The sequence below is a fragment of the Centroberyx affinis genome, unplaced genomic scaffold (assembly GCF_046629955.1).
Source record: "Centroberyx affinis isolate AG114_WGS23_722 - 3 ecotype Tasmania unplaced genomic scaffold, CSIRO-AGI_Caff_v1 ptg002782l_1, whole genome shotgun sequence".
NCBI classification, from domain to species: Eukaryota; Metazoa; Chordata; class Actinopteri; order Beryciformes; family Berycidae; genus Centroberyx; species Centroberyx affinis.
In genome coordinates, this window is record NW_027280936.1 from 1 (window position 1) to 25,521 (window position 25,521).

Here is a 25,521-nt window from a genome sequence, read left to right on the forward strand (position 1 = left end):
CCCTCTCCGACTACAACATCCAGAAGGAGTCCACCCTTCACCTTGTGCTCCGTCTGAGGGGAGGCATGCAGATCTTCGTGAAGACCCTGACTGGCAAGACCATCACCCTCGAGGTCGAGCCAAGTGACACAATTGAAAATGTCAAGGCCAAGATCCAGGACAAGGAAGGCATCCCTCCTGACCAGCAGCGTCTGATCTTCGCTGGCAAACAACTGGAAGATGGACGTACCCTGTCCGACTACAACATCCAGAAGGAGTCCACACTCCATCTTGTGCTCCGTCTGAGGGGAGGCATGCAGATCTTCGTGAAGACCCTGACTGGCAAGACCATCACTCTGGAGGTCGAGCCAAGTGACACAATTGAGAACGTCAAGGCCAAGATCCAGGACAAGGAAGGCATCCCTCCTGACCAGCAGCGTCTGATCTTCGCCGGTAAGCAGCTTGAAGATGGCCGCACCCTCTCCGACTACAACATCCAGAAGGAGTCCACCCTCCACCTGGTTCTGCGTCTCCGCGGTGGAAACTAGGCAGCTTCTGCCTTCTGCTGATAACCATGTCTCATTTCCCCACAGCATTCTCTTCCAACTTTTAATTCCCTCCTCCCTTACCCTGCTTTCACTCATTCCTTTAAGTTTCAATAAAAGTTGAGCATTCCTGATGATGATGATTTTGTCTCTTTCATTGGGTTTTAGTAATTTCACTTTACCCAAAACTTTATCTGACATTTAATATAATTTTGGATAACTAGTGTCATGGTAGTGCATTCTGTATCTGAGGAGGTTCACCAACTACAGCATGAGGTTTGGTTAGATCCTAAAGTTGTACAATCTATTGAGAAAAACATGTTGGCAATCTCGTTGGTGTTGTCTCAACATGACTTTCAAAGCAGACCTATGAAAATATTGCAGTTAAATAGTTATAACCTATAAAAGTACTTTTTGCTGTCACCCAGTTAATGTTGATAAGTAACAAGGTTGTGGATCAGTCAATCCCAGTTTTCCAATAGTTGGTTCCATGGCATTTGTGACTTATGATTGGTACAAATGTTTGTGCTCTTAAAATTTAGTATTTTTCTCTACAGTCAATCTCTTTGATGTACAATATAGGAAAAACCCACATATGATTTTTAGTCCAAAGATTTTCTGCTGCTGTTCCTTGTCAAATTGGTTTAATCACTTACTAATAAACAACATAACAAGATGGCGTATGTTTCACCTTGATGTAAAATTGTGGGTGCCTCAGATCAATGTGACACTTTTATGTTCAACCACAAGTTGTCACTATAGACCAGCTTTGCTGTTCTCTGCCCCGGACCTGCTACATGGATGTGAATGAAATGCAGCTGCTACAACTAATAACCATAGTTGTTTAGCATCTTTCTTAACACATTTAGAAGGAACAAAATCAAACATTTACAATGAGCTATAAAGAGTCTTTCACTGATGCCCTCAGTAAGGTCACTCAGCAGAGCAGAAAAAGTTCTAGATTTGCAACAGTAATGCTCAGAACAATACAAATAGCTTAAACATTTGATCTTGTAATGACACTTAGCCTTACTTTAAATATAATCAATTTGTGATTATCTTGGCATTGTATTTAACAGACAGACCACACAGCTGTTGAGTATGCTCAAGTGAGGAAAAAAGAATAATTCAAATGGATTTTCAATGCTATTTTATTACATTTCAGGGGTTCACACCCATGTTAAATGTACATAAACCATGATGTAAATCACCTTCTCTACCATTCTTTAGATGTTCACACATGCAAGATGCACAAGAAATAAGCAAAGATATCCAATAAATGTAATAAACAAATCATGATCAGCAATACTGATGCCTTGTCCTAAAACATGTACACAGTAGGTTAATGCATTTAGTAACATGTTTTGGTTGTTTCTTTCTTTGTAACTATCATTATTACTACTACAAGAGGCTTGGGTTTCTCAAAGCACCTCAGTACCCAGAGCTAAGATACTTTTAGGTAACTGCCCAGGTTAAGTGGGGAAATGTATAGTATATTAACAATTCATGTGATTAAATGCCAATTTTCAAAAAATCAAATATAAGAGACCACTCTTATTTGTATGCTATTCAGGCTGTGGTTCAGACTCTCAAATATTTAATTAAACTGACATGGAGATACCAAGAGCAGAGTAAGAGTAATAACCATTATGCTTCTACACTATGCACCTGCCGCATGTCTGTGTGTGTGTGTGTGTGCTCTAAGTTCACAGTAGTAGTAGTCTCCTGTCTGCCTACAGAATGGTCTCACCGCATGCGTTACCAAACCGAGCGTGTGCTTTTTTCCGATGGAAGTCTCTGTATATCTCAGGTGGCAGGACACAGGGGGGGTAAAGGCTATGTTGCTTGGAGTAGAAACCAGACTCGTCACAGTCTGACTCCACCTGGATGTTGACCTGGGGCACGGGCTGGCGCAGCGGCAGGTGTGACGCGGACTCCCCAGGGGCAAGGCTCATCTGGGAGTGGGCAGGTGAGGGGGGGCAGGAGATCTTCAGGTGCAGAGTGATGCTGAGGAACAGTGGTGGAACCGCCCAGGTTACACTTTCTCTCCATCACACATACACACACACATACACACACAAGCTCAAACATATGCAAGGGAGCAGAGTGAGATGCATTCTTCCATAAGAGCCATTCATTCATTTTGAGACATTAGTATAACTATTGTAAACAATGAGACCATCACCAAGAAGACTGTCAGCCTCTACCAGCCTCTACACTGCATTTTAAATTGTGTGCCACAGGAAAGATTTCACTGAAAGTTTCTGGTAATGGTAGATGGAATGAAAAGAGTGAAAAGCTGATAGTGACTTCCAACATGTTTATCCGTAAGTAAAATGAAAGACAAAACAAATATAAAGGGAGCAACTCCAAGGGAGGGAGTAATAGCAAATAGCAACAATCTCCTTGCAGTATGGGAAATGCAGTTTTCTTTTTGAGAAACACTAGCACAACAATACCAGTGGCATGAGATAGAGGCTACCAGTCATCTCCACCATGGTCTCATTTGTTTACAGTAATTATACCAGTTCATTAGACAATAATATATGTCTAAAATGTAATGTGTATCACATTTAATAATATATATATTTTTAAATCCCTTCATACATCCTTTCATAATACTTTCTGAATAAATCCAATCACCTTAATTATATCATGACTAAAATTATACGACAAATTTTGTTATTACAAATAAATTATTTAGCCACTTTATTATTCCAAATAGAGATAAGTTCAATACAAAGGTTATTTGTAAGGCAAAAGCTATACTCCTGAATGTAATTTCTGAATACTTTATAAACTGGGTGGGCTTATCTGTGGGGCTGACTGTATATACAGTATATGCATCCTACTGTCACACATCTCAACCACTCTCTGAAAAGGAATGCAGGAGAATGTGCTGGTTGCTGTAAGCAGGAAAGTGGGATCACACTCTAACAGGGAGACAACAGCCATGCAGGATCACAGCGACATGCGAACACATGACACACGCTAGAAAACGGACAAATGCTATGTGATATTGGAGTGTTCTCCAATAAGTGGTTTCACACTTTAACGTTAAGAGGAATCTGTGGATATAAACACTTGAGAAGACAGAACCAGAGCCAGTTGAACGGAAACTTGGTATTTTGAAAAGAAACAACCAAAATCCTATCATGGTAAACAACCTAGGACATTATATTTGGTAGCGTGATGGGCAGAAGTTGAGACTGAAAACACAGAAAACAGTGAAATGAACCGAACAACATGAAAGTAAAGACACTGCCCTCAGTGACCAATAAACTAAACTGATAAGATTTGGAGGGAAGAGAAGACCTCTATGCCATGTTTACCATAGCTCCCTGAAGGGAAACAGCTATAGGACTTTCAAAGGCAAAAAGTCACAAGAATTTTTAAACAGACATCAGAATAGGGTTTAGTCTCTCTCTTCTAATTGTGGTGCTGACAATGCCAGAGATGACAATTTACATTTCAGAAAATTTCCAGTAACGCCTCAGAGCGAAAACAATCACACAACTAAAAGGTGAATAAAAAGCACAGAAGAAATAAGAGATAGTCAAACAAGCAAAACCAGAAATCTGCATTTCTTTCAGGTGCACACTAAGGGTGGAGGCTTAAAATCCAAACTAAGTTCTGAGTTATTGCTTCTCTGACACACAGTCCATATCAATGGCAGATCAGAGTGGCCATCAGGATGGTCATACAAACACAGCACATGAAACATTTTCAAATAGAGAGAAGTGTGCAATTATAATATTCTGTCTAGATATGCCATAATCTACAAAGATTAAAATACATAAACAGTAGGTGACTACTAGAGGTGGTACTGGATGAAAGGACAGACCTAACTATTATATAGCAGCTGTGTTGAACAGTATATGTACAACTTATGGAATATTCAAATGACAACTGGCACTAAATTATCCTCAGCTATATGCATGCAATGTAAAAACAGTGTCAGCAAACCAAATAATCTACAAATATCTAAAACCATGTCCAACATAAATGTAAATGCGTGATGATCCAGCGGCTGAAAACGTGTACAAAATGAGTTGAAGTATTTCAGAAAGGCATTCGGTCTCTCCCTGCCCATTGCTGTGTTTTTGTGCTGTAACTGTGTGTGTTTAGCTGGAGGTGTTGCCTGGTAGCGGTAGTGTTTTCCCAGGAAGTGTGTGCATCAGGTGGGTGCATCAGATCGCTGTAGGGCACGTGCAGTTTTAGCACACAGTACCTGCGGTCTAGCTCGTTATCGTCGGACGTGACTGTCGAGTACGGGTTCATCTCCTGTAAGAAAACACACACACACACACACACACACACACAGATGCACACAGAGAAACACATACATAAAAACAAACAAGCATACATAGGCATATAAAGACAAGCACAAATCGACACAAGCACAAACACAGAGACACAGGAAAGATAATAAAACCTTCAGATACACAGAAGCATCATCAAAAATATATTCTCCATCTGTTGCACCATCATCACTTTTACATTGAACTGGTAGCCATCTTTGATGTGGCTATGCTGTAACAGTGGCTACATTTACATCCGCATGAAAAATGCGATTATAATGCGAGTAAGGCAGAGCCCACGTAAAAACCGTAAAAATGTGATTATGCTCTTAGGGAAGTGTAGACTGTACAAGACTAGACCAAGATGATGGGTGGCAGCAGTCAACACATTTAGACGTGTAAACACTAGATAAATGTGTCAGAAAAACTTCAGACGACTGGATTTGTCAAAACAACTGAACAAGTTCATTGGAGGCACTGAAGGCATACTACACAGCTAAAAAGCAAAACTCTACCAGTGGCACTAATCCACACCTTGACCTCCTTCATGAAGGTTTAGGACAATGAGTCCTTGCTAAAACCAGCAGATACAGGCTGGACCTGGGGTTTGAATTGGAGCCCAAGGCACCTGATGATGATGATGATGATGACGATGATGATGATGATGAGCATGGTAACCTAAGCTATCTATGGTACAGCTAGCGTTTAGCAAATGGGTGAGTGGGACAGTTGCCTTACTCACAGTATTGCCAATACTCTAATAGTTGTGCGCATGTAAAAGTAGCCAGTGAAATATGTAGATAGTCAATCCATGGTCATGATCCTCTACCAAAAGCTTTATCAACACTCCATCTGTCACACTCAGTAAACGGTATAAAAGAACAGGGTGGCTTGAACTGACACAATGCACCACAAAGAGCAGTAGGGGACCGGGTTGTTATACTCACAGTCAGAGGTTTGGGTTTGGGTGGGGGGGTTAACAGAGGTGGGGTCTGGTTCTGAGACTGGCTGTACGGCCTCCATGGCAATCTTCACTGGAGGAGGGAGGGAACTGTTGGGCTGAGCGACAAAGAAAGGAACCAGTCGGCATGCAGGATGAACTGCTGTCTGGGATCAGGTTCTAACACTGTCCTCAAATCAGCGCCTATAGGAGCAACTTCACTTTTTGTCCTTTAGGTGAGGACTGAATAATCCGCACACAGATGTGGTTGAACACGCATGCGACATCTAATAGAGTGAACATAGCTTTCTACAGTGCAGAAACACATGGGAAGAGGCATGCAGATTGAAAGGGGGATGGACAGACAGATAGATAGACAAAAAGACTGTAGTAAGCGTTATACAGTGCCTTTTCAGCAACACTGTGGGACAGAGAGGAGAAACGTATTAGTCAGCGATAACAAACCCAGGAATGACACACCCAGAACAGATGGAGTGACACACAGTTAATACCAAGATCAGAATCCACACGCTCTCCACTTTAGAGTTGGGGTCAGACAGACTACCAGGATGTGTGTGTGTGTGTGTGTTTCATGTCACGCGTGTCTACTTTTTTCCCCCCCACCTCCTCGTCGCTCTCGGGCTCCGCCGCCTTCTTCTCTTTCTTCTTCTTCTTCTCGTCCTCCTTCTTCTTCTTGTCTTTATCTGGCAGGATGTCGTCCAGCCAGGCCAAGTCGTGTTGCGAGAACATCAGATCCAGCATCTTCCGCACCACCATCAGGCCCAGGATCTACACATAGTGAACGGATAGAAATGTGTCATCCGTCGCAGGTGTGAGAGATGTGAGAGATACAAGAAATCATATATCGCTGCCTGATATGTTGATAAATACCTCAACCAGAAGGACAGTGTCCAAGATACACACTCACACATAACACACACACTCACCATGACTGGAAAGATGATGGCCAGGAAGGTGGACTTGAGGATCCAGAGGACGGCCAGGCAGACGATCTGGACGAGGGTGAAGAGGTGGACGCGCCTCAGAGGAACGTGACGCAGGAAGGAGAAGTCTGGCTGGTGTTTGGCTGGCATCAGATACAGCTTGATACGCTCCCAGAACTGGAATAGAAAGACACACACACACACACACACACACACACACACACACACGTAAACCAGAGTTGGGTAGTGATGCATGTCTCAGTAACAGGTTACAGCAATAGTTTTACTTTTTCCAGTAATGAGTAGTGTAATGAATTACTATTTCATTTTCAGCAATGATATCACCATTACTTTTGTTATCACCCCCTATAAATATCGATTTAAAATGAATTATTCGAAACCAATGATTATCCCCATCTCTGTTTGTTTCTCTCATAAACATTTGCCTCCTTCTTCTTTCAGTTCATGCAGACACACACTGAGCTAATCCAACCTCAGATGACAGCTAGATGGAAAAATGACAAATTTACTTTCTGCAGGTGGAAGCACTCCTACTATTTTGATTTTATGGATCAGCTGGATGACAAGAACACTGGATACCAAAACGATTTGGTTTCCCTGATCATTCAAAGGAGATGGAATTGAGTTACTAAGATGTTTGAAGGTAAGAGAGGACAGTTTGACCAAAACAAAAACAATGTCAAGAATAGTGCAACAAATTACAGCAATCAATTTTTGACACACACATGAATAACAACTCATCTACCTGGATGCCACTCAGTGAGGCCACTCCCATGTAGAGGAACACTCCATAGAGGACAGGCATGGGGATGTACTGAATGAAACAATGCAGCAGTTAAAATACATCACTGCAACTTCACACTTTACAGCAGAAGTGTAAAGTGAAAGTAACTGATCAAGTGAAACATCCCACTGTCTTCCCTGTCCAACTAACCTGGAGGATAGGGGCCAAGAAGACGGAGACTCCAGTCAGAACAAACACCAGAATGCCCGTCAATCTCTGCTCCCTGGTTATGAAGAACAATATATCATTAAGGCAAAACACATTCACACAAACACATGCGTGCGCACACACACACGCACACTGTCTCAGGAGAGTCTTACCGGACCCCGAGGAACTGGGGCTGCTCTCCGGGGGCGCTGGACTCGCTCTCCATCTTCAGAGAGTCGATGTGGGCGATGGAGATGACAGTGGCTGCTACGTACCAGGGCAGGCCCATGAAGGAACACACTGCCATCAGTATCCCCACCCAGAACAGGTCCAGGTGGTAGCCGCAGCCTTTCTGCAGCAGGTGGGGAGGTAAGGAGACATTGGAGAGAGAAAATTAATGCAAATCTAGCCACGACTGTCAAAATCTCATTACGGCTGAACCATGTTGAAGCACCATTTCACGTCCTGTTTCTTAACAATTCTTTGATATGTGACCAAATGCAAGATTTTTGTAGATTATTCATCTTTGCCTTCATATATGGCAGTGGTTCTCAACATGGGGTTCGGGGACCACCAGGGGTCCTTGAGGGGGTTCCAGGGGGTCCCCAGCAAATTGATGAATCGTTAAACTTCACCATTATTTTATTTACAGTTAGTAAATAAGTTAACACAATTAGAGAATGTAGAAGAATGACTGTTTTGATCATAGCTTCACTGTTATCTCTCTATCTACAATACAGATAGTCATGGAATTCTGGACAAAATCATATCTAACAATAAAAATATTCTCATATTTGGGTCTGAGAGACAAAATCTCATCAAATTGGGCTGTGGCCCTAATGTGGACTAAATTAGGGTCCTTGATATGAAAAAGCTTGAGAATCACTGAGCTATTGAATCAAAAAGTAGATGCTGATCAAACTGTTTCTGAATGTAAAATGGGTCTCCTGTAAAGTTAAATGAGCTTGCGTTCATGACATTCATCATTCGTCAATGTGGGGTCCGGGAACCACCAGGGGTCCTTGAGGGGGTTCCAGGGGGTCCCCAGCAAACTGATGAATTGTTAAACCTAAGCATTATTTCATTTACGAGAAGTTACCACAACTAGAGAATGTAGAAGAATGACTGTTTGATCATAGTTACAATGCAGATAGTCATGGAATTATGGACAAAATCATATCTAACAATAAAAATATTCTCAGATTTGGGTCCAAGAGACAAAATCTCATCAAATGGGGGTCTGTGGCTCTAATGTGGACTAAATTAGGGGTCCTTGACATGAAAAAGGTTGAGAATCACTGATATATGGTATAGAGCAAAGGATTATGTGTGTGACTGTTTATCATGTATGGTTTGTGTAAATTCATATCCACAGCAGTGTTGGAAAGAGGCCGTGTTTGCAGACCTTCAGTTTATTTTCCTTGCGGTTGACGATGACGGCGCTGATCTGCTGGTCCATGAAGATGAGGATGGTGACGAGGAGAGCCGGGACGAAGCTGGCCAGATACATCCACCACGGGTTCTTACCGAACGGCATCACCAGCCAGCCGCGGTCTAGACGCGTGGGCTGCATCACACACACACACACACACGCACACACACAATGATGATAAGTCTACATGTTTGCAGACAAATACACAGATAAATGCACACATCCACACAAAGTAGTACACATGCTTAGCATCTACATTGGCAGTAATGTAGATAATGCATATAAAAACATGCGCCTGGTATAAACACACACACAAAACACACACATTCACATGCAGAAGGGCAATCATCATATGCTATATCAGAATCTAAGATCACACATGCATCTTGCACTTGAAAAGAAATGCAGACATACGCCAACACATAATTTAGTAAAAATGAAATACCTTGAACTCTGTTGGAACGATTAGTTTGGGTGTGTCTAACCCCATCAACATATCCAGACCCACAAAGGACATGATTGACATGAAGATGGCAAAATCACTGATTAGCTTCCTCAGCTAATTGGCCCACCGACAAACAATAGACAAAGACACAGGGCAGGTGGACAATTACAAACAAGTGTAGTGTGACAAGGAGGGAGGGAGACATACATCCAAATACACAGTTACAGAGTTTGAGATAAACAGGAGACAAGAGAAAGGTGAACACACAAGGAAATGAAGACAGGAGAAAAGACAAGTAAAGATATACTCCGTAAAAGAAATCAATGCAATGTTAAAGCTATGTTAGAGTAAATGATTGTGAGTGTAGAAAATACGTTCTTGTGGAGAGAGATGCCTCCATGCACGGTAAATAACGGGAAGGAGGAAAGAGGTATTGAGGGAGGAGTGGACCTTGATCTCAGTGGGCACGTTCAGTTTGGGGGTGTCCAGCTCCAGCAGGCAGTCCAACCCACAGAAGGTCAGGATAGAGATGATGATGGCGAAATCAGCAATCAGGGTGCGGAACTGGAGCGCATACAGGGAGAGGCGGAGAGGAGACGGAGGAGAGAGTGCGGGAGAGGATGGTCAAGAGAAGGGAGAACGTTGGGAGAAATGGGAGGATGAGATCAGGAGGGCGGCTGGGGCTTTTTCTGCCTAAAGCTGTCTTACTTTGGTTGGGAAGTAGCGGCTGGACTTGAACTTCTTGAGAGAGACGGTCATGGAGTAGGTGCCGAAGAAGAGGATGAAGGACATGAGGGCCAGGTCAGGAACGTACTTACAGGAGTTCCCCAGCAGGGTGCCACCGTACTTCACACACTCTTTCTTACTCAGCTGACTCCAGTCCAGGTCTGTCAAGTTAAACTACATACAGACAGAACAGGTGGAGAAAGACGAGAGAGGGAGAAGAGAGGGGAAAGGTGTGTGTGTGGGGGGGGGGGGTTGAGATTTGAAGACATGGGTTGGGGAGGTTGAGAGGCAGGGGCCAGGATAGGAAAGCCAGAGAAGAGGTGGGGGAGAAATAGCACAAACGAGAGAGAAGAAGACAAGCGATAACAAAAGAAGAGAGAATACAGAATAACATAGAAATGAGAGCCACAGTGCTTTACAATGGTCTACAAACCCTTAACTGTTACTGAGAACTCCTAATTTCACCAGGTCACTCTTCAATCTTTCTTTACTGGGATCAAAACAGACAAAACTCATGCTGATGAATAGCAAAGACTCATGTAAGTTATAGGTAGTGTAAAGACCTTTCATCATGAGCGTCTCTGTCTGCAGTCACTTACCAACAGAGTCATGTTATCATCCCCTAGTGGAGCTGAAACATTCAAGCCCAGCGCAGATGCTAGAAAGCAAAAACACAAGTGGAAAATAGAGAAAAAATGAATGATTGGTGGCTAACATGACAAGCAAAACCCAATAGTGTTGCATATGAATTAACCATTAAGTGAGTGACAAGTAAGGAGCGAAAATATGACCGTAATGGTCATAACAGCAATTTCTCAGTTCTGAATATATTGCTGACCAGTGTTGTGTGGTAAGGTGTAACTCAACAAAGTATTACAGTAATTTATTACTTTTCCCAGGAACAAGTAATTCCCATTATCAATTTCAGTAAAAAAAAACATTACAGTTTCCATTAAAAAATAAGCTGTTACTTGTGTTATTACCCTCTGTAAATATCAAAATGGAAGTTGAAGTATCCAAAGCTGTTACTATTAGCTCATTTACTTAATTCACACGGGCATACACTAAGCTAGTTTAGATGAGAAACTGTAGTAAAGTTGACTTTCCCTGGGTGGAAGTATTCCCACTACTTTGACTTTATCAAACCAAAGGCTGACAAGAACAGTGGACACCAGTCTACCAGGCTAGATACTCACTTGGTCAGACAGCATCCATAGGGAAAGAGGCAGAAACAGACAGGACACACACATCATCACAGAGTAAAGATCAAATATTCGATCCAGATATAATCCAGAAAAATATTTCCTTCATTTAACATGGAGAATTGAAGTGGACAAAAAGTCCTTGTGTTTTCCTACCAATATCATGCAAGGCACAAGTCATTTCTCTATTATATGTGGATGATGATAAATTACCAAATACTAGCTATTACCGCAAGTACCCAAAGGTGATACAGAAAAGTGAAAACCCTTAACTATGCAGTCATTTTTACATCCATCACCATAAATTATCTCTTTCAAGCCAGGTGAGGTCTTTTAGGTGAGGGACCATTTCCACCCACGAATAAGATGCCCTTGAAAATTCAATTAAAACAAATCACTCAGAGAACAAAAAAAAAAGGACAGAAAACAAAAGAAAGTTTGAAGACTGACCTTGCTCCGGAGCGATGCATTCACACTTGTAGGCCGTGATGTAATCAGCCTTGAAGCCACGGTTGATTGGGTAGTACTTGAAGGTTCCAACCTGCGGAAACCAATACATTTGCTTTTAGGATAGCTATGTATGTCATTCTTCAGGTGTCAATGTTAAGCTGTCCATCTGTTTGTGTGAGAGTCTGTATGTGAGAGAGAGTCTTTGTGTTCTTCCACATCACATGACAGTATACCCACCATCTTCTTCAGAGCATCAGAGATGAATATAAAGGAGATGAGGCTGGAGAAGCCCTCCTCGGTGAAGCGGGTCATGTACTTGATGATGTAGCTGGCGTCTGTGACGACCAGCAGCAGACACTGCAGACACGAGTGCAGCCCAATCCACAGGCGCAGCTCCATGTAGTCTATATTGTTGTTCCTGCGAAGAAGGACAGAGCGGTAGAAAAACAGGGTGTGTGGAAGTTGTAAGATGTAAAACGGTCACGCTATGCACTCGGGTGCGTCTTACTTGCTGAATTCGTAAAGCAGCTTTTCAAAGATGAGAATGGGTCCGGTAGAGCTGAGAATGATGAGCGGTTGGCCACCAAACATACAGAAGACAGTCCCTGCTAGAGCGGTGCCGAGGAAGCTCTCCATCACACCCTGAGAGAGAGAAGGGGAGGGGATGGACAGAGAGATATAAATGACCCTTCAGATGTTCTTTCAGCATTGTTTATCCTGAGACCGGTGGAGTTCTTGGTGTTACCTGGTAATTGTCAGTAGCGTCCCCTAACAGTCCGCCGAAGGTGATGGCGTTGGTGATGCAGCCTAGGTAGATGAAGAGCACGGCAGAGACGGACTGGATATGGAAGCCGTCGTAGATATCACTACAAAACCAGGGGATCTTCCTCTTGATGTCCAGCCATAATCCGCCACAGAACCTATCAAAGCAAAGTTGAGCACATTTGTGAGATGAGTGAGCCTGGAGATAGTGGGACCCTAGACATATGGTTCATCAAAACACTATAGTCTCACGCCAAGTTCCCCCCCCATACCTCCCAGTGAATGCCAGCTCCTCTCCCAGCTCGTGGGGAGCTGGGAACTCCTCATCCTCTCCTCCGCCTGCCCCCCCGGCCGAGCCGTTCATCTGCCCCAGCTCGTTCAGGTTCAGCACCGACTTCCTGCGGGAGAGATGAAAAGGGAGTAAGGGGTCAGAGGTCAGAGAAGGGACAGGATTTACTCAAAGGTATACTCGCCGAGAGGAAGTCCAGTGGCATACCTCATTTCTGCCGATGGAACTTTCTTGGGAGGTTCGATGCGTATTTTGGGGTCCCATTCCCCTGGAGGGAGGACGATGACCTCATCCAGGAACTCGTCAACGCCTGCGATCAGGTCCTCGCGATCCCTTGCTTTATATGCTACGTCACTGAACAACTGAAAGTGAAAGGAACAAAGAAAGAAAGAAAGAAAGAAAGAGGGAGAGGGAAAGAAAGAAAGAAAGAAAGAAAGAAAGAGAAAGCAAGAGAGAAAGAGGGAAAGAAAGGAAGAGGGAAAGAAAGAAAGAAAGAAAGAAAGAAAGAAAGAAAGAAAGAAAGAGGGAGAGGGAAAGAAAGAAAGAAAGAAAGAAAGAAAGAAAAAAGAAAGAGGGAGAGGGAAAGAAAGAAAGAAAGAGAGAAAGCAAGAGAAAGGGAAGAAAGAAAGGAAGAGGGAAAGAAAGAAAGAAAGAAAGAAAGAAAGAAAGAGAGAGAGGGAAAGAAAGAAAGAAAGAAAGAAAGAAAGAAAGAAAGAATAAATAAATAATAAAATATTAATAATATAATATCAAACAAAGACATAATATATAAATGGATGAATAAATAGATCATGTTTGATTTGAGTGTGTGTGTGTGTGTGTGTGTGTGTGTGTGTGTGTGCATGGGAGTGGGGTGGTAAGGTGCAAATAACTTACATCATCCACCATGAGCGTAGCGATCGCTCTGCCAATCTCATTGTAGGACTTGGTTTTACCATGGGGACCCAGCAAGATGAAGAGAAACCTGTCGAGACACATGATTAACAGGTTAACAGACACACACACACACACGAGAGAGAGAGAGAGAGAGAGAGAGAGGGAGAGAGAGAGCGGAGACACCCACCTGGTTGGGACAGGGACCTCGGTGAGGCCTCCCAGAGTCGTGGCTTGAGCCAAACGTACGAAGGAAACGAACGGTTTGTCCAGAAAATCCACCTCGCCGATTAAGACGTTGGACGCCTCGGCGTCACGGGGAATCTTCTTCATGAACTTGTTCTTCAGCTGGCAGGGAGGATGGAAGTAGAGAGGGACAGAGGGAGGGAGAGTGTCAGTAGAAATCGCAACTGTGGCTTGTGAGTTGTGATGGGAGACGTGAGTACAAAAAATGACATAACATGGGATTTTAGACAACAACTACAACAACAAAATGTTTAAACCACAACAACTCTGGACTTTTAACTGTGATACGAACAATCAATGATCTATAGATAATCAATGACATGATGCTCTCGCTCACACACACACACACATAACCCAATTATCGCTGCTTGATTCCTCTGTGTACACCCACATGTAAGCAAACACATACTGTATACACACATTCACTAAATCCAACTGAAGGCTTAGAGTAAACAATTTGCAATCTTAATCTTAATCTTAATAAAAACACACAACACCATGCTGAAGCTCTTTTGGTGCCCCCCCCCCCTCCTCCTCCTAACCAAGAAGCACGTGGGAGTGGAGTGGCTGGTGCTTAATTTAAAATCTCTCCATAATCTGTTAATGCTGCTTTCGGAGTCAATTCCCCAACTGGTCCACATTCACTCTCCTCTAACTTACTGGTCCTAAAACAACCATAAACAACACATTTGAATCTCATATACTGGAAACAAATTTGGGAATAAACTGCACTCTCTGTTTCATGCATTTTAGTACTCTTCAAGTAGGCATTAGATTTAATTTTCATCGGGGACACCAAATGGCGCAAGGTGGCTAACAGGTGTCTGTTAATTAGCAAATAAAGTCTTCTTCATTTAAAAATTGGAGTCTTTATTTACATGAAAGCTTCATTGAGAGATGTGCGAGAGCAAAAGTCAGATTTACACTATAAGAAATTAACCAAATTTTTCTCATGATGCTGCCCAAGACATATGAGTCAGCAATTTACACCCAGTGGATGTTGAGAAGTTAAGCAGTTAAGACAGCATGTTTGAGTGAGGCGCAGAAACCTCAAGTATTTGCATATTGGCACACATCAAAAGGAAAAGCAAGTGACTCATATTGGAGCTGAAATATTCTTTATTCTCTTATTGTTTGAGGACGGCAGAAATTCAAACAATTAAGCTGAGGCAAACAACACAAGCTTAGAAATGTGCACACAAGCGCACGGCGACGAATACATGCATGTACATTCGTGCAGGCGCACGCACACACACACACACACAATTTAGTAAATTCCCACCTCAGCTAGTAGGCCTCATGGATTAGAGGGATTAAGTGGTTCTGAAGCCTCTGTATAACCTCACATTAAACAAGGCTCGACTTCTTCTCGCACAGCACAGACACCCAAACACAGAAAGACACAAAAAACAACAGTACACACAGGCACACACAAGTTCACACACACATACACACACACACACACACTTCTGAAGGGAATGTGTCAATTTACGCCACCTGCTGATTGCATGGAAAACTATACTTATACAGCACCCTCCTGTTTTGTGCTGTAAACAAATATCTATTTCTTCTTCTCAGCGGTGGTCTCATTTGGAAATTACACTCATATTTCAAAATGAATGAGGTAATGATTTATTAAAATGCTGCACATAACACCTGTAATGTTATCACTTTGGAGATTGTCCTTATTGTTAAATTTCATGCTTGAGTAGAGAGGCTGTTGAGACCGCAGTGATTATTGAACGGTTTGTTAAGTGGTTCGTGCTTTATAATGTTGCTAGGTATATTCGCATGCAGCATATTTTAGCACCTAGGCTGGTCATGTTGAAACTGAATGGACTTGCTATATTAAAATGACAGCTTTCCCCAAACTTTTATTGTTAGGACAACGTGTTAATCTGTCTGTCACTTGAAATGTGGGTGAATGTGTTGCCAACGGCAACATGATGATTTTCCTTTTTTTTTTAAAAGACAAAGCTTGTTGACCAATGTTTTTTTTTGTCAAGAATTACTATGATGAGAAGAAATTCTGTGCCATGACAATATTAGAAATGACTTCATTTCATTCTATTATTAACAAAGATATGATGAAACAAAAAACACTACTAGAGACGATAATCATTAGTACTCTTGAAAAATAAGTTACTGTTTTGTTGAAAGAAAGCTAATGTGCACTCACAGTTATGCATTACTGTATAGATGTGAATGTTTGCAGCTCCCAGATCAACAGATAAACTGGGAAATGTCTAAATGTTTCAAAAGTAATTTGCACTAATGCAATGATGTTAACTTGTCTAATCTAATTTTCACTTTTTTCTAAACAGTTACATACCTCCTTCAGTAGATGTAAATTGGATCAATATCACATAACAAAAATCCATCATAACTCCCCTTTGTTTGTAGGGAATTACATGAAAAGAAGTGCACCTTTGTGAACTCTGTATCATGGGTATGGGTAGAGGTGTACATCTATCATGAGTATGTGCACACACACATGCACACACACACACACACACACACACACACACACACAAAACCAACTCATGCATACACACAAATCAAATAATGAACTTGAGAGTTACCTGGTCTGTGCTCGGTGTGTCTGAAATATCATTCATGCTTCGGCTCTGGGCATGATCTGTAAATAAAACACAGATTTATTTTGATTTCTTGAAACAGTCTAATTTCACTGTTTGAGTTGTGTTTCACCGAATTTTACTCAATAAGTGAGTACAAATTTTGTCCAATTAAGAGTTTGTAAGAGTAAAAGTGTGGGTTCAGCATGTGCGCAACAAGTACACCGTGATCATTTGTTTCCGTGGAGGATTACATTATAATTAGTCATTTCCCTTTTTTTTTCCCAAAGCAGATTTGGGGACAAACAAAATCGGAATGGAGGGAGAGAACAAGAACATACCACACAGGGACCAAAAATCCTCTCATACTCTAATCCCCTTCACTTACATTCACAAAAAACACAGAAGGTACACACAAAAGGGCCAAATCTCTAAAATAAACATACTTTATGTCTAACACAAAATACTCACAGTGAGCATATACACACAAAGCCATGGCAAGTATTGAAATCATGCACAGTCAGTAGATGTTAGCTGGGATTAAAATGTAGAATAAATAGAATAAAGCAGATAAGAGCAAGGGAGGCTTGTGTTTAATTGTTGGCAAATAGATGCATGTATGTTATGACTGTGGACATGCATTGTGTGTGTGTGTGTGTGTGTGTATGCGTGTGTGTGTGTGTGTATGTGTATGTGTGCAGACTCACGCAGGCGGCCAAGGCTGCTTGACTGCCGAGAGCGTAGGTCTTCTGTGGAGCGGTGGATCCCAGAGGCTGAACTAGTGCTACGACTCAGATTAACCTGAGGACTACGGTCTGACGGGGCGGGAGGAGGGGGAGGCGAAGGTGTAGAAAGGATAGGAGGAGAGGTTAAGAGAGGTGAAGAGGACAGGTGAAAACAGGTGGGCGATCACCATGGCAGAAAACAAAGGAATCGTTAGGATGGAGTAAAAAGTGAAAGTAAAGTCAAAAAGAGTGATGGATTTGTGGTGATTGTTCGCATAGTGGTGAAAATTAATTGACAGACAGAATTAAAATGCGAAAGACCAACTATGTGACAGTGTTAAGATAATCTCAACACACACACACATGCACACACACATGCTTACTGGAAGGGGTGTTGGAGGATTTCCCCATGTCTGCCAGGGAGCGGTGGATCGGTTTCTTGGTCTGGTGGCGATGTTTCCTGAGCAGCACGAAGCTGATCTTCTCCTTCACCTCCGGACCAATGAGACCGTCGGCTATCTGGCGATCCACAATGTCGTCTGGGGGTCAGAGGTTATGGGCAGAGTGAATTCGAACAAAGAGGTAGGTCGATTTATTCGAGAGGTTTGATTTCGGCGCGTAGTTGCGGGACTCACCCACTATCTGTGGCAGGGAGTAGCCCTCCAGGTCCAGCAGAATGCTTCCGGTCTGCAGGCAGGTCCTGAGCTCAAACAGGCTGTGCAGGGTCAGCGTGGAGACGTGAGGCTTGCTCCATCTCTCTCCTCCCTCCTCCACTTTCTCCTCAAACTTCACCCACCTGCAGAGAGACAAAATTGAGCAGGTTTGACCGAGGAATTCAGTTATGAGGCGGTGCTCTTTGACTTTAGGGAGAGAGAGAAGGGTTGATTGATTTTTTTCCAAGTTCATTTTAGTGACCTGAATGATCTTGAGGACCCGTGCGGGCCTACCGCCCAGCAGGATGCTGTTCATTTAATGAAAACTAAGGCCTACAGGTCTACAGTCGGGTCACCCAGCACCCGTAATGTCTCAGATGTAACCCTCAACCCCTAAATCCCATCTAAAGTGACCCCAAATCCTAAACTAATGAAGGCTCAGACACACTTATGCCAGTGCATGTGTACCTCCGTGTGCATGTGTGTGTATTTGTACCTTGCAGACTCTTTCCACTCCAGTTCATCCCCCTCACGTTGTAGTGTGTCCATCTCGGTGAATATGGTGGGTGTCGGGGTGCTGTCATCTTCCCCCAGGATGTGGCGCAACCTTTCCGCTGCGGGGGACACTAAGAAACGGAGACAGAGTCAGCTTCAGGTCATAGTCCAAGATAAAATCCACAAAACAATCACAGCATTATGTGAAAAACAGCGTGGGCATTTTAGATTCAGAAATCTCTTTTAATCGGCCAGGCTTTGGAGACAGCCATCTCTAATTTACATGATCCCCTTTATAACCCTGCTTTAACTAGCAAACAAGAGTCAGGTCCTCTAATGACTCTCTGATAATGGTGTGTGTCTCTATCAGCCTGCACCTTTTTCTAATTTTACTCCGACCAGATCAATCTCCATTAACAATGTCCAAGCCTGGAGGCACTATTCACTTGTGTGTGTGTGTGTGTGTGTGTGTGTGTTTGTGTGTGTGTGTGTGTGTCTGTGTCTGTGTGTGTGTGCATGTATCAGCGTGTGTGTGACTTGTCTCCCGGTGCCTTTAGTTTCCTACAGTTTGTAGCTTCTTATGATCCCAACGCTAAAGTCCATCCATCTCTCTCTGTGCAAGTAAACATCAATATCACATGACCTCGTGGCTCTGAAAGGTTCCAGTGGACAAAACATCAATGTGGAACGGAAGTGCCACATGTGATACTGATGTTCACAATCTCAATCTACGCTTCTACTTATGCAATGCATGTTGGCTATATAATTAGAACACAATACAATGTTCCACATAGTCTTAGATGTCCTATGCTAGAACAATGTGGTAAACTGTACTTTAAAAGCATCAAAGCATCAGGAGGGAGCAGCTGCAAGTAGAGGCACTTGACACACATCAGCAAAAGTGACTGGTCCCATTCATGATCTCAATACTGTCACACTGCGGTCTGTTCATTTTCATAGTAGTGTCTGATCTCCAACAAATCATGGTAAACCCACAGATGGAGATCATGGTATTTTATGTATGCAATGCATCAGATCATTTATGCGTAAAGCACAAACTGGCATCTAATGCTTAACTGACTTTCATGTGGTCTTCTACCACATGGGAGACTAAAGAGTGATAGTGAAAGATGGAAATGATTTTCACATTCCCTTTAAAAAGCAGTCTTGCATCGCCCTAAAAATATAGCAACCCATACCATGTGGATGAAAAAAAAAAACATCTCTAAAACAATATCTGAAAATATTGTGACCATCAAATACCCAAAACTAATCATACAAGAATTAAATTATATATGTAAAAGAGCTAGGGTTCCTAAACTTTTCATGTCAATGCCCCCCATATATAGACAACAGACCCCCATTTAATAAAGGTTTTGTCCCAGGGACTCATCTGAGAAGATTTCTACTCATTACCTTGTGCTAACTTAAATTAACTTGAAGTGAATGCAATGATACTGAATTTAAACTAATTCACATTTTGCTGGGGACCCCTGGACCCCAGTTTGGCAACCACTGTGCTAGAATACAGTCTCCATTCTCCTCTTCCAGACTTATGCAATCTTTACCTATGTGAGAGCCAGGTAGGGTCAAGCGGGAGGCCATATTAGAGGCAAGAGAGGACCCAGAGTCCTGCATGCTCACTGGATCCTCCGACCACAGACAGTAAAACCCAAAGATACGGGGAGAGAGATCCTCAGGTCTGCTTTGGGCCTCTGGTTTCCAGTCCTCTTGCTGAGGTCGAGAGTCCTTAGCTCACCACTCCTCGCTCTCCACCGTGAGTGGGGAGAAGTGACACACTCATTGGTTCTCGCATACGTCCTTCTCTGCCTCTCTCGTTGATGTTGTCTTCTTTGAGTATGGCTTTCGCAGTCAACTTTCAGTTAGCCATGTACGGTTCGGTGCGTTGTCAGTCAAAATGATCAGACCGACACCATTCAATCAGTCGGAAAAAAAAAAGGTCTTCTCTAAGCTGTGGCAGAAATCCACTGAAATCTCCAGGGCAGCAAAGAGCCAGAGGCTTTAAGAGGGTTGACACACACCACAGGCCCCTCTAGTACTCTCCTCCCACAGGCTCGTGCACACACACAAATACACACACACACACATGCAAAGACATACACACACACACAAGGAAAGCAAGAACGTCCTCACTAATACGGCCATTACTTTCTCACTCATTTCTGCTCGGATCATCCCTACATTCCTGCATCTCTGCACCTGAGTCCGTCTCCTCTGTATCGGCCTCATATTTAATAGTATGTATGGTATGAATTTGGGGCAGTAGGCTGGAACAAGCAAAAATACAAGGCATACCACACACAAAACACTCACAGTCACCCCAAATAACACACACATACACACACGCACACGGACTCACACAAACACACACAGCTTGGAGTTCCTCAGCTATAATCAGCTTACAGGCTTCAGACTCGATGGCCCCATGGGAACAGGGGCCATGCTACAAAATATTCATCAGACACATGCATGCACCAGCGACTTCTCCCTAATCACACACTGTTCCACTACTAATACATCAATCAATTCTTTGGCTCATCTACCTAATAGCATAGGTCAGGTCTGGTCATATGCCTTCACTGGTGTGTGCACATTTACTGCTGCTGTAAAAATGCTGCAATTCCAATTACTTTTGGTGCATTTCATTTTTGACTTGAACTGAAAATTCATTTGGTCCTTAAACGTCCCATATTCTACACTTTCCAGTGTTATATTTTATGTCTTGAGGTCCATTCAAAGCTGTGTGTGTGGTGTCATGTACCAAAAACACTCTCAATCCATTTTTACACGTTCATTTTCCAGCATCTCTCTGAGCCTTACCGAGAACAGGCTGTTTCTTTTGCTGTGTCTGTAAGACTCATTCATATTAACAACCCCTCTGTTCTGATTGGCTAACTGTTTCAAGAGTGAAACGTGAAACACTACAGACACGGCAAAGCAGGCAGTGACAGGTAGGGAAAACTCATTGTAATAAACAATGACAACCGCTCAACTGCTTTGAAAAAAACACTTTGTTTAGTCTATTATTTCTTACAAAAATGATAATGAGCGAACCTTTGTGACGCCACAAAGTTACGGAAGTCCAAACAGCTCATTTAGAGGCTCGCTTTTCTAATATGGATTGTATGGATTTAGTTGCCAACTGTGCGTTTTGATACTTTCACCATGTTTAGATAGACCATCCAACTCCTTTATAATTACAGAGGCAAGGGGAATCCTGTTTTGGACCTTTAAAGCTGCACTAGGCAAACTTAAGAGTGACATACAAAACTGCCTCCCAAACAGCAGCAGGCGAATGTTCTGCCAAGAGACTCACCAACCATAGTTGATCTCTTCACTATCTCCACCCCCACCAGCCACTCAGAGGAAGAAGAAGAAGTGTGTAGTTTACTGACATCATCATTCCAAGATTCCTGGGTAATGAAGTCCTTCAAACTTTCAAAAATTCACACAGTTTTCTCTCACTGCCACTTGGAGCTGCCAAAGTGTGAAGTGTGATCTTTTGAAGACATGGTATTTTCACGCAATGTCAGTGTGTGTGTGTGTGTGTGTGTGTGTATCTTGGCACTAACCTGTGAGGTCAGAGTGCTCGTGATGTTCTGCACTTCCCTCCTCATCTTCATAGTGCTCGTCTCTGTCATGGTAATAGCCCCGGTGCGAGTGCTCACGGTGTGTGTGGTGATCATAGTGTGTGCGTCGTCTGTCACGGTCAGTGTCACTAGTGTAGGAGTGATGTCTGCGCCTTTTCCGTCTGTGGGAAACTGGAACTCCAATGTAGAATGGTTGGGGTTCTGAGAGAGAGAGAGAGAGAGAGAGAGAGAGAGAGAGTAAATCCTTCATTAAAAAGGTAGTGCAGCACACACACACACACGCACACATACAAGCACAAACACACACAGTCATACAGTCATACAACTGGAGCAGATGTTTATTGTTATGTGCAGGCTATTTATTTTTTATAATTTATATTTATTTGTTTTAAGATGCTTTAGCAATACTGTTCATCTAACATTTGTACCAATAAAGAAGTTTGAATTGAATTGAAATTAAAGCTGCAAAAAGCAGCTCCGCCTGCTATTGGCCCGTAATCAGCGACCTGTCGATCACTAGGAAAACAACCCTGTTTTATAACCCTTATATTCCCACATTTTGAAAATTGACACATATGGACACACATTAGAAGAAGTGAAATACTACTACTGAGACCATAACCTCTTGTCGAAAAAAATTATTGACTTTATATCTTGAGTGTGAAGTTGGGTTGTGGTCCAATTGACTTGCATAGAATTGGTTTGTATTTGGAGTCTTTTTGGAGCCGGCCTCTAGTGGACATTAGAGGAATTGCCGCCTGCCGCCACTTCCTTATTGGCTTCAAATTCACCGGTGGTTTTGGCCATTAGTAAGTAACACACAGCAAAGCTACTGCACTACGGAGGCCTACAAAGGACAAATGAAAGGATAAATGCTAATAGCTAAGCTAACCGTACCTACGGAGAAGTCTTACCGGTTACCAGTCTCGTTTTGGCAGATTTATTCTCCACTGAAGGCTACATGTCCCACAATGACAAGTGAAGAGGTAGGTAGCACATTTACTAGTTTAACAAGTTTACTAGTTTAACAAGTTTACTCGCTTGCTTCATCGATTCTGCCATTACGAGATGTTTTTTTCAGGAATGGGAGATGGAGAGCGCCGCTTTTAAACAGCGAGGGAGGAAATTAGCTAGTTTCATGTCTCAGTGAAATCTCCACATAGCACACATTAGTATCAGGATTAGTTATTAGGTCTGATATCGCTTATTGCAGGTTTAAGGTGGATCTTGATTGTATCAATTCAAGATCCATCAAGAACAGAATAGCTTGACACTTTCAGACTATAGAGAACTATAGAGAATGTTTTCCTCCATGTTTCTGTAGATCCTCCATGCAACAGCACAGGGTTGTTTTTTCTCACCGTCATCATCGTCATAGCGCCGGTGACCCCTACTTCTACCTCGCTGCCCGTCATGATGGTCCATCCTGCAACAGAGATGGGGAGACATGGAGGGAGAGGGTTACTAAGAACATGTGGGTGCTGCTGAGAGGGAGCGAGAAAGAGAGAGAATCACAACTCACAGACACCTTTATCTGAATTAAGATAAACCATCACACTCCCAGCTTGAATCTAATGTGAGTTGTCTTTTCCTAGATATGTCTTTGGTCAGGGAATCCTTCCGGTCTTCCAGTGACTCTTGCTTTGCCATGTGAGGTTTCCAGGCCACATGGCAACACATGTGCCACTGCAACCTCAACAGATCAATGGGTGATCAGAGGAAAACTCAATGGAAAACCCCCAGCAGCCCTGCAGGCTGCAGCACAGGCCACAGAGAGAAAGGGAGAAAGCTATGGATACACAAGGAATTCCCCAAATATAATAATAACAACAATAACAATAACAATAATAACTGTAGCACTTGTGTAAATTGCTTTACAAAAAAGAATAAAATCAAGAATTAGTACAATATTAATACAGAAACAAATTGGGAAACATTTAAAAGAGAAGTGGTTACAAACAAAAACATAATAAAATACTAAAACATAAACATAAATAAAAGTATAAACAACTTGCACACTTTTTTTTAAATTGAATTGAAGATTCCCTGCTGTTGGATTTTGCACTAATAATCATTTTGTAAAAATAGCGTTCACTTGTTTTCTTATGTTTGATATCGTATTTTGGAAAGAAGAAAAGACAAAAACCTTTTTCATACCATGTATAAACAGTATTAAATTCATACACACCAACCTAGAGGAGGACATGTCACTGCAACCTTATTTGTATAGCATTTTCTACAACAAACAATAACACAGAAACAATAAACAAGAACAACACAGTAGGATCATTTGTCTGCAGCAAGCTCAGACAAAAAATTTATATTATGTATGACCTATCCATTAGCAATTTTTCTAGGTCTGAGCGATCACATTATAAAATTTGGTTGTGTGCCTTTTTCCAGATTTTCCCCCATGGAGGAATTAAGTATGTAAGTATGCATGTCTTCAGCCGTCTGAAGAACTATGTTGGCATCAGTGATGTGGCTCTGGATTGGTTCATCTCCTATCTGTCGAACAGGTCCTTCTCTGTAATGCTTGGAGATGCCTCCTCCTCTTGTGCTCCTCTCTTTTGTGGGGTCCCCCAGGGTTCTATTTTGGGTCCCCTCTTATTCACTATATACATGCTACCCCTGGGGCAAATCATGCGTAGACATGACATTGATTTCCATTGCTACGCAGATGACACCCAATTGTATGTCCCGTTAAAGCCTGGTACCACCGATGTTTCTTGTATTATGTCCTGCCTTGCTGAAATTAAAAATTGGATGTCCAAAAATTTCCTGCAGTTGAATGACTCCAAATCAGAATTGATTATAAGTACCCCCTCTGGCCCCAGCACTAACAGCGTTAACAATCTCTCCTCTAGTCTGGGTGCCTTATCTAATAATGTTCGAAAAGAGGCCCGCAACCTAGGTGTTATTTTTGTCTTTTGATGCTCAGGTGACCAAAGTGGTGCAGTCCTGCTTTGCCCAAGTGAGACAGCTAACCAAGATCAGGTCTTTCCTTTCCTCTGCAGACTTAGAAAAGGTTATCCATGCTTTTATCTCCTCCAGACTTGACTATTGCAATGCACTTTATTCTGGTATCAGCAGGCGAAACATCCAAAGACTGCAGTTGATACAAAAGGCTGTTGCCAGCGACCACATTATTCCAATCCTTGCTGCCCTTCACTGGTTACCTGAGAGTGTTAAAATTGATTTTAAGATTTTACTGCTTGTTTTTAAAGCCTGGAATGGTCAGGCTCCTGCCTATATCTGTGATTTGCTAACTCCCTATGAGCCTGACCGCTGCTTGAGATCCTCCAGCAGGGCCCTACTAATGGTTCCAAAATCTCGACTTGTCACTAAAGGTGACCGGGCCTTTGCTGTTCGGGC

At 42.5% G+C, this 25,521-nt stretch overlaps 2 protein-coding genes across 2 annotated transcripts; one reads left to right on the forward strand and one right to left on the reverse strand.

Moving 5' to 3' along the window:
• The first annotated feature begins 6 nt into the window (after window positions 1–6).
• Window positions 7–659, forward strand: LOC139657928 (polyubiquitin). The gene has a single exon (XM_071535921.1). The coding sequence runs from the start codon at window positions 66–68 to the stop codon at window positions 525–527; it is 462 nt and encodes a 153-aa protein (XP_071392022.1). The 5' UTR covers window positions 7–65; the 3' UTR covers window positions 528–659.
• Window positions 660–2,257: 1,598 nt separating this feature from the next.
• LOC139657919 (electrogenic sodium bicarbonate cotransporter 4-like) lies at window positions 2,258–23,571 on the reverse strand. The gene is made up of 27 exons (XM_071535908.1): window positions 23,508–23,571; window positions 22,129–22,347; window positions 18,537–18,666; window positions 18,023–18,183; window positions 17,771–17,926; window positions 17,370–17,477; window positions 16,669–16,724; window positions 14,031–14,188; window positions 13,844–13,931; window positions 13,175–13,329; window positions 12,951–13,076; window positions 12,662–12,836; window positions 12,425–12,558; window positions 12,154–12,334; window positions 11,917–12,007; window positions 10,864–10,922; window positions 10,247–10,438; window positions 9,989–10,102; window positions 9,539–9,652; window positions 9,067–9,228; window positions 7,835–8,013; window positions 7,665–7,737; window positions 7,476–7,544; window positions 6,713–6,886; window positions 6,390–6,554; window positions 4,756–4,808; window positions 2,258–2,531 (listed from the first exon to the last, which is right to left on the reverse strand). Exons 1-27 carry the CDS (start codon window positions 23,569–23,571, stop codon window positions 2,258–2,260), a joined length of 3,630 nt encoding a protein of 1,209 aa, XP_071392009.1.
• Between the last annotated feature and the right edge of the window lie 1,950 nt (window positions 23,572–25,521).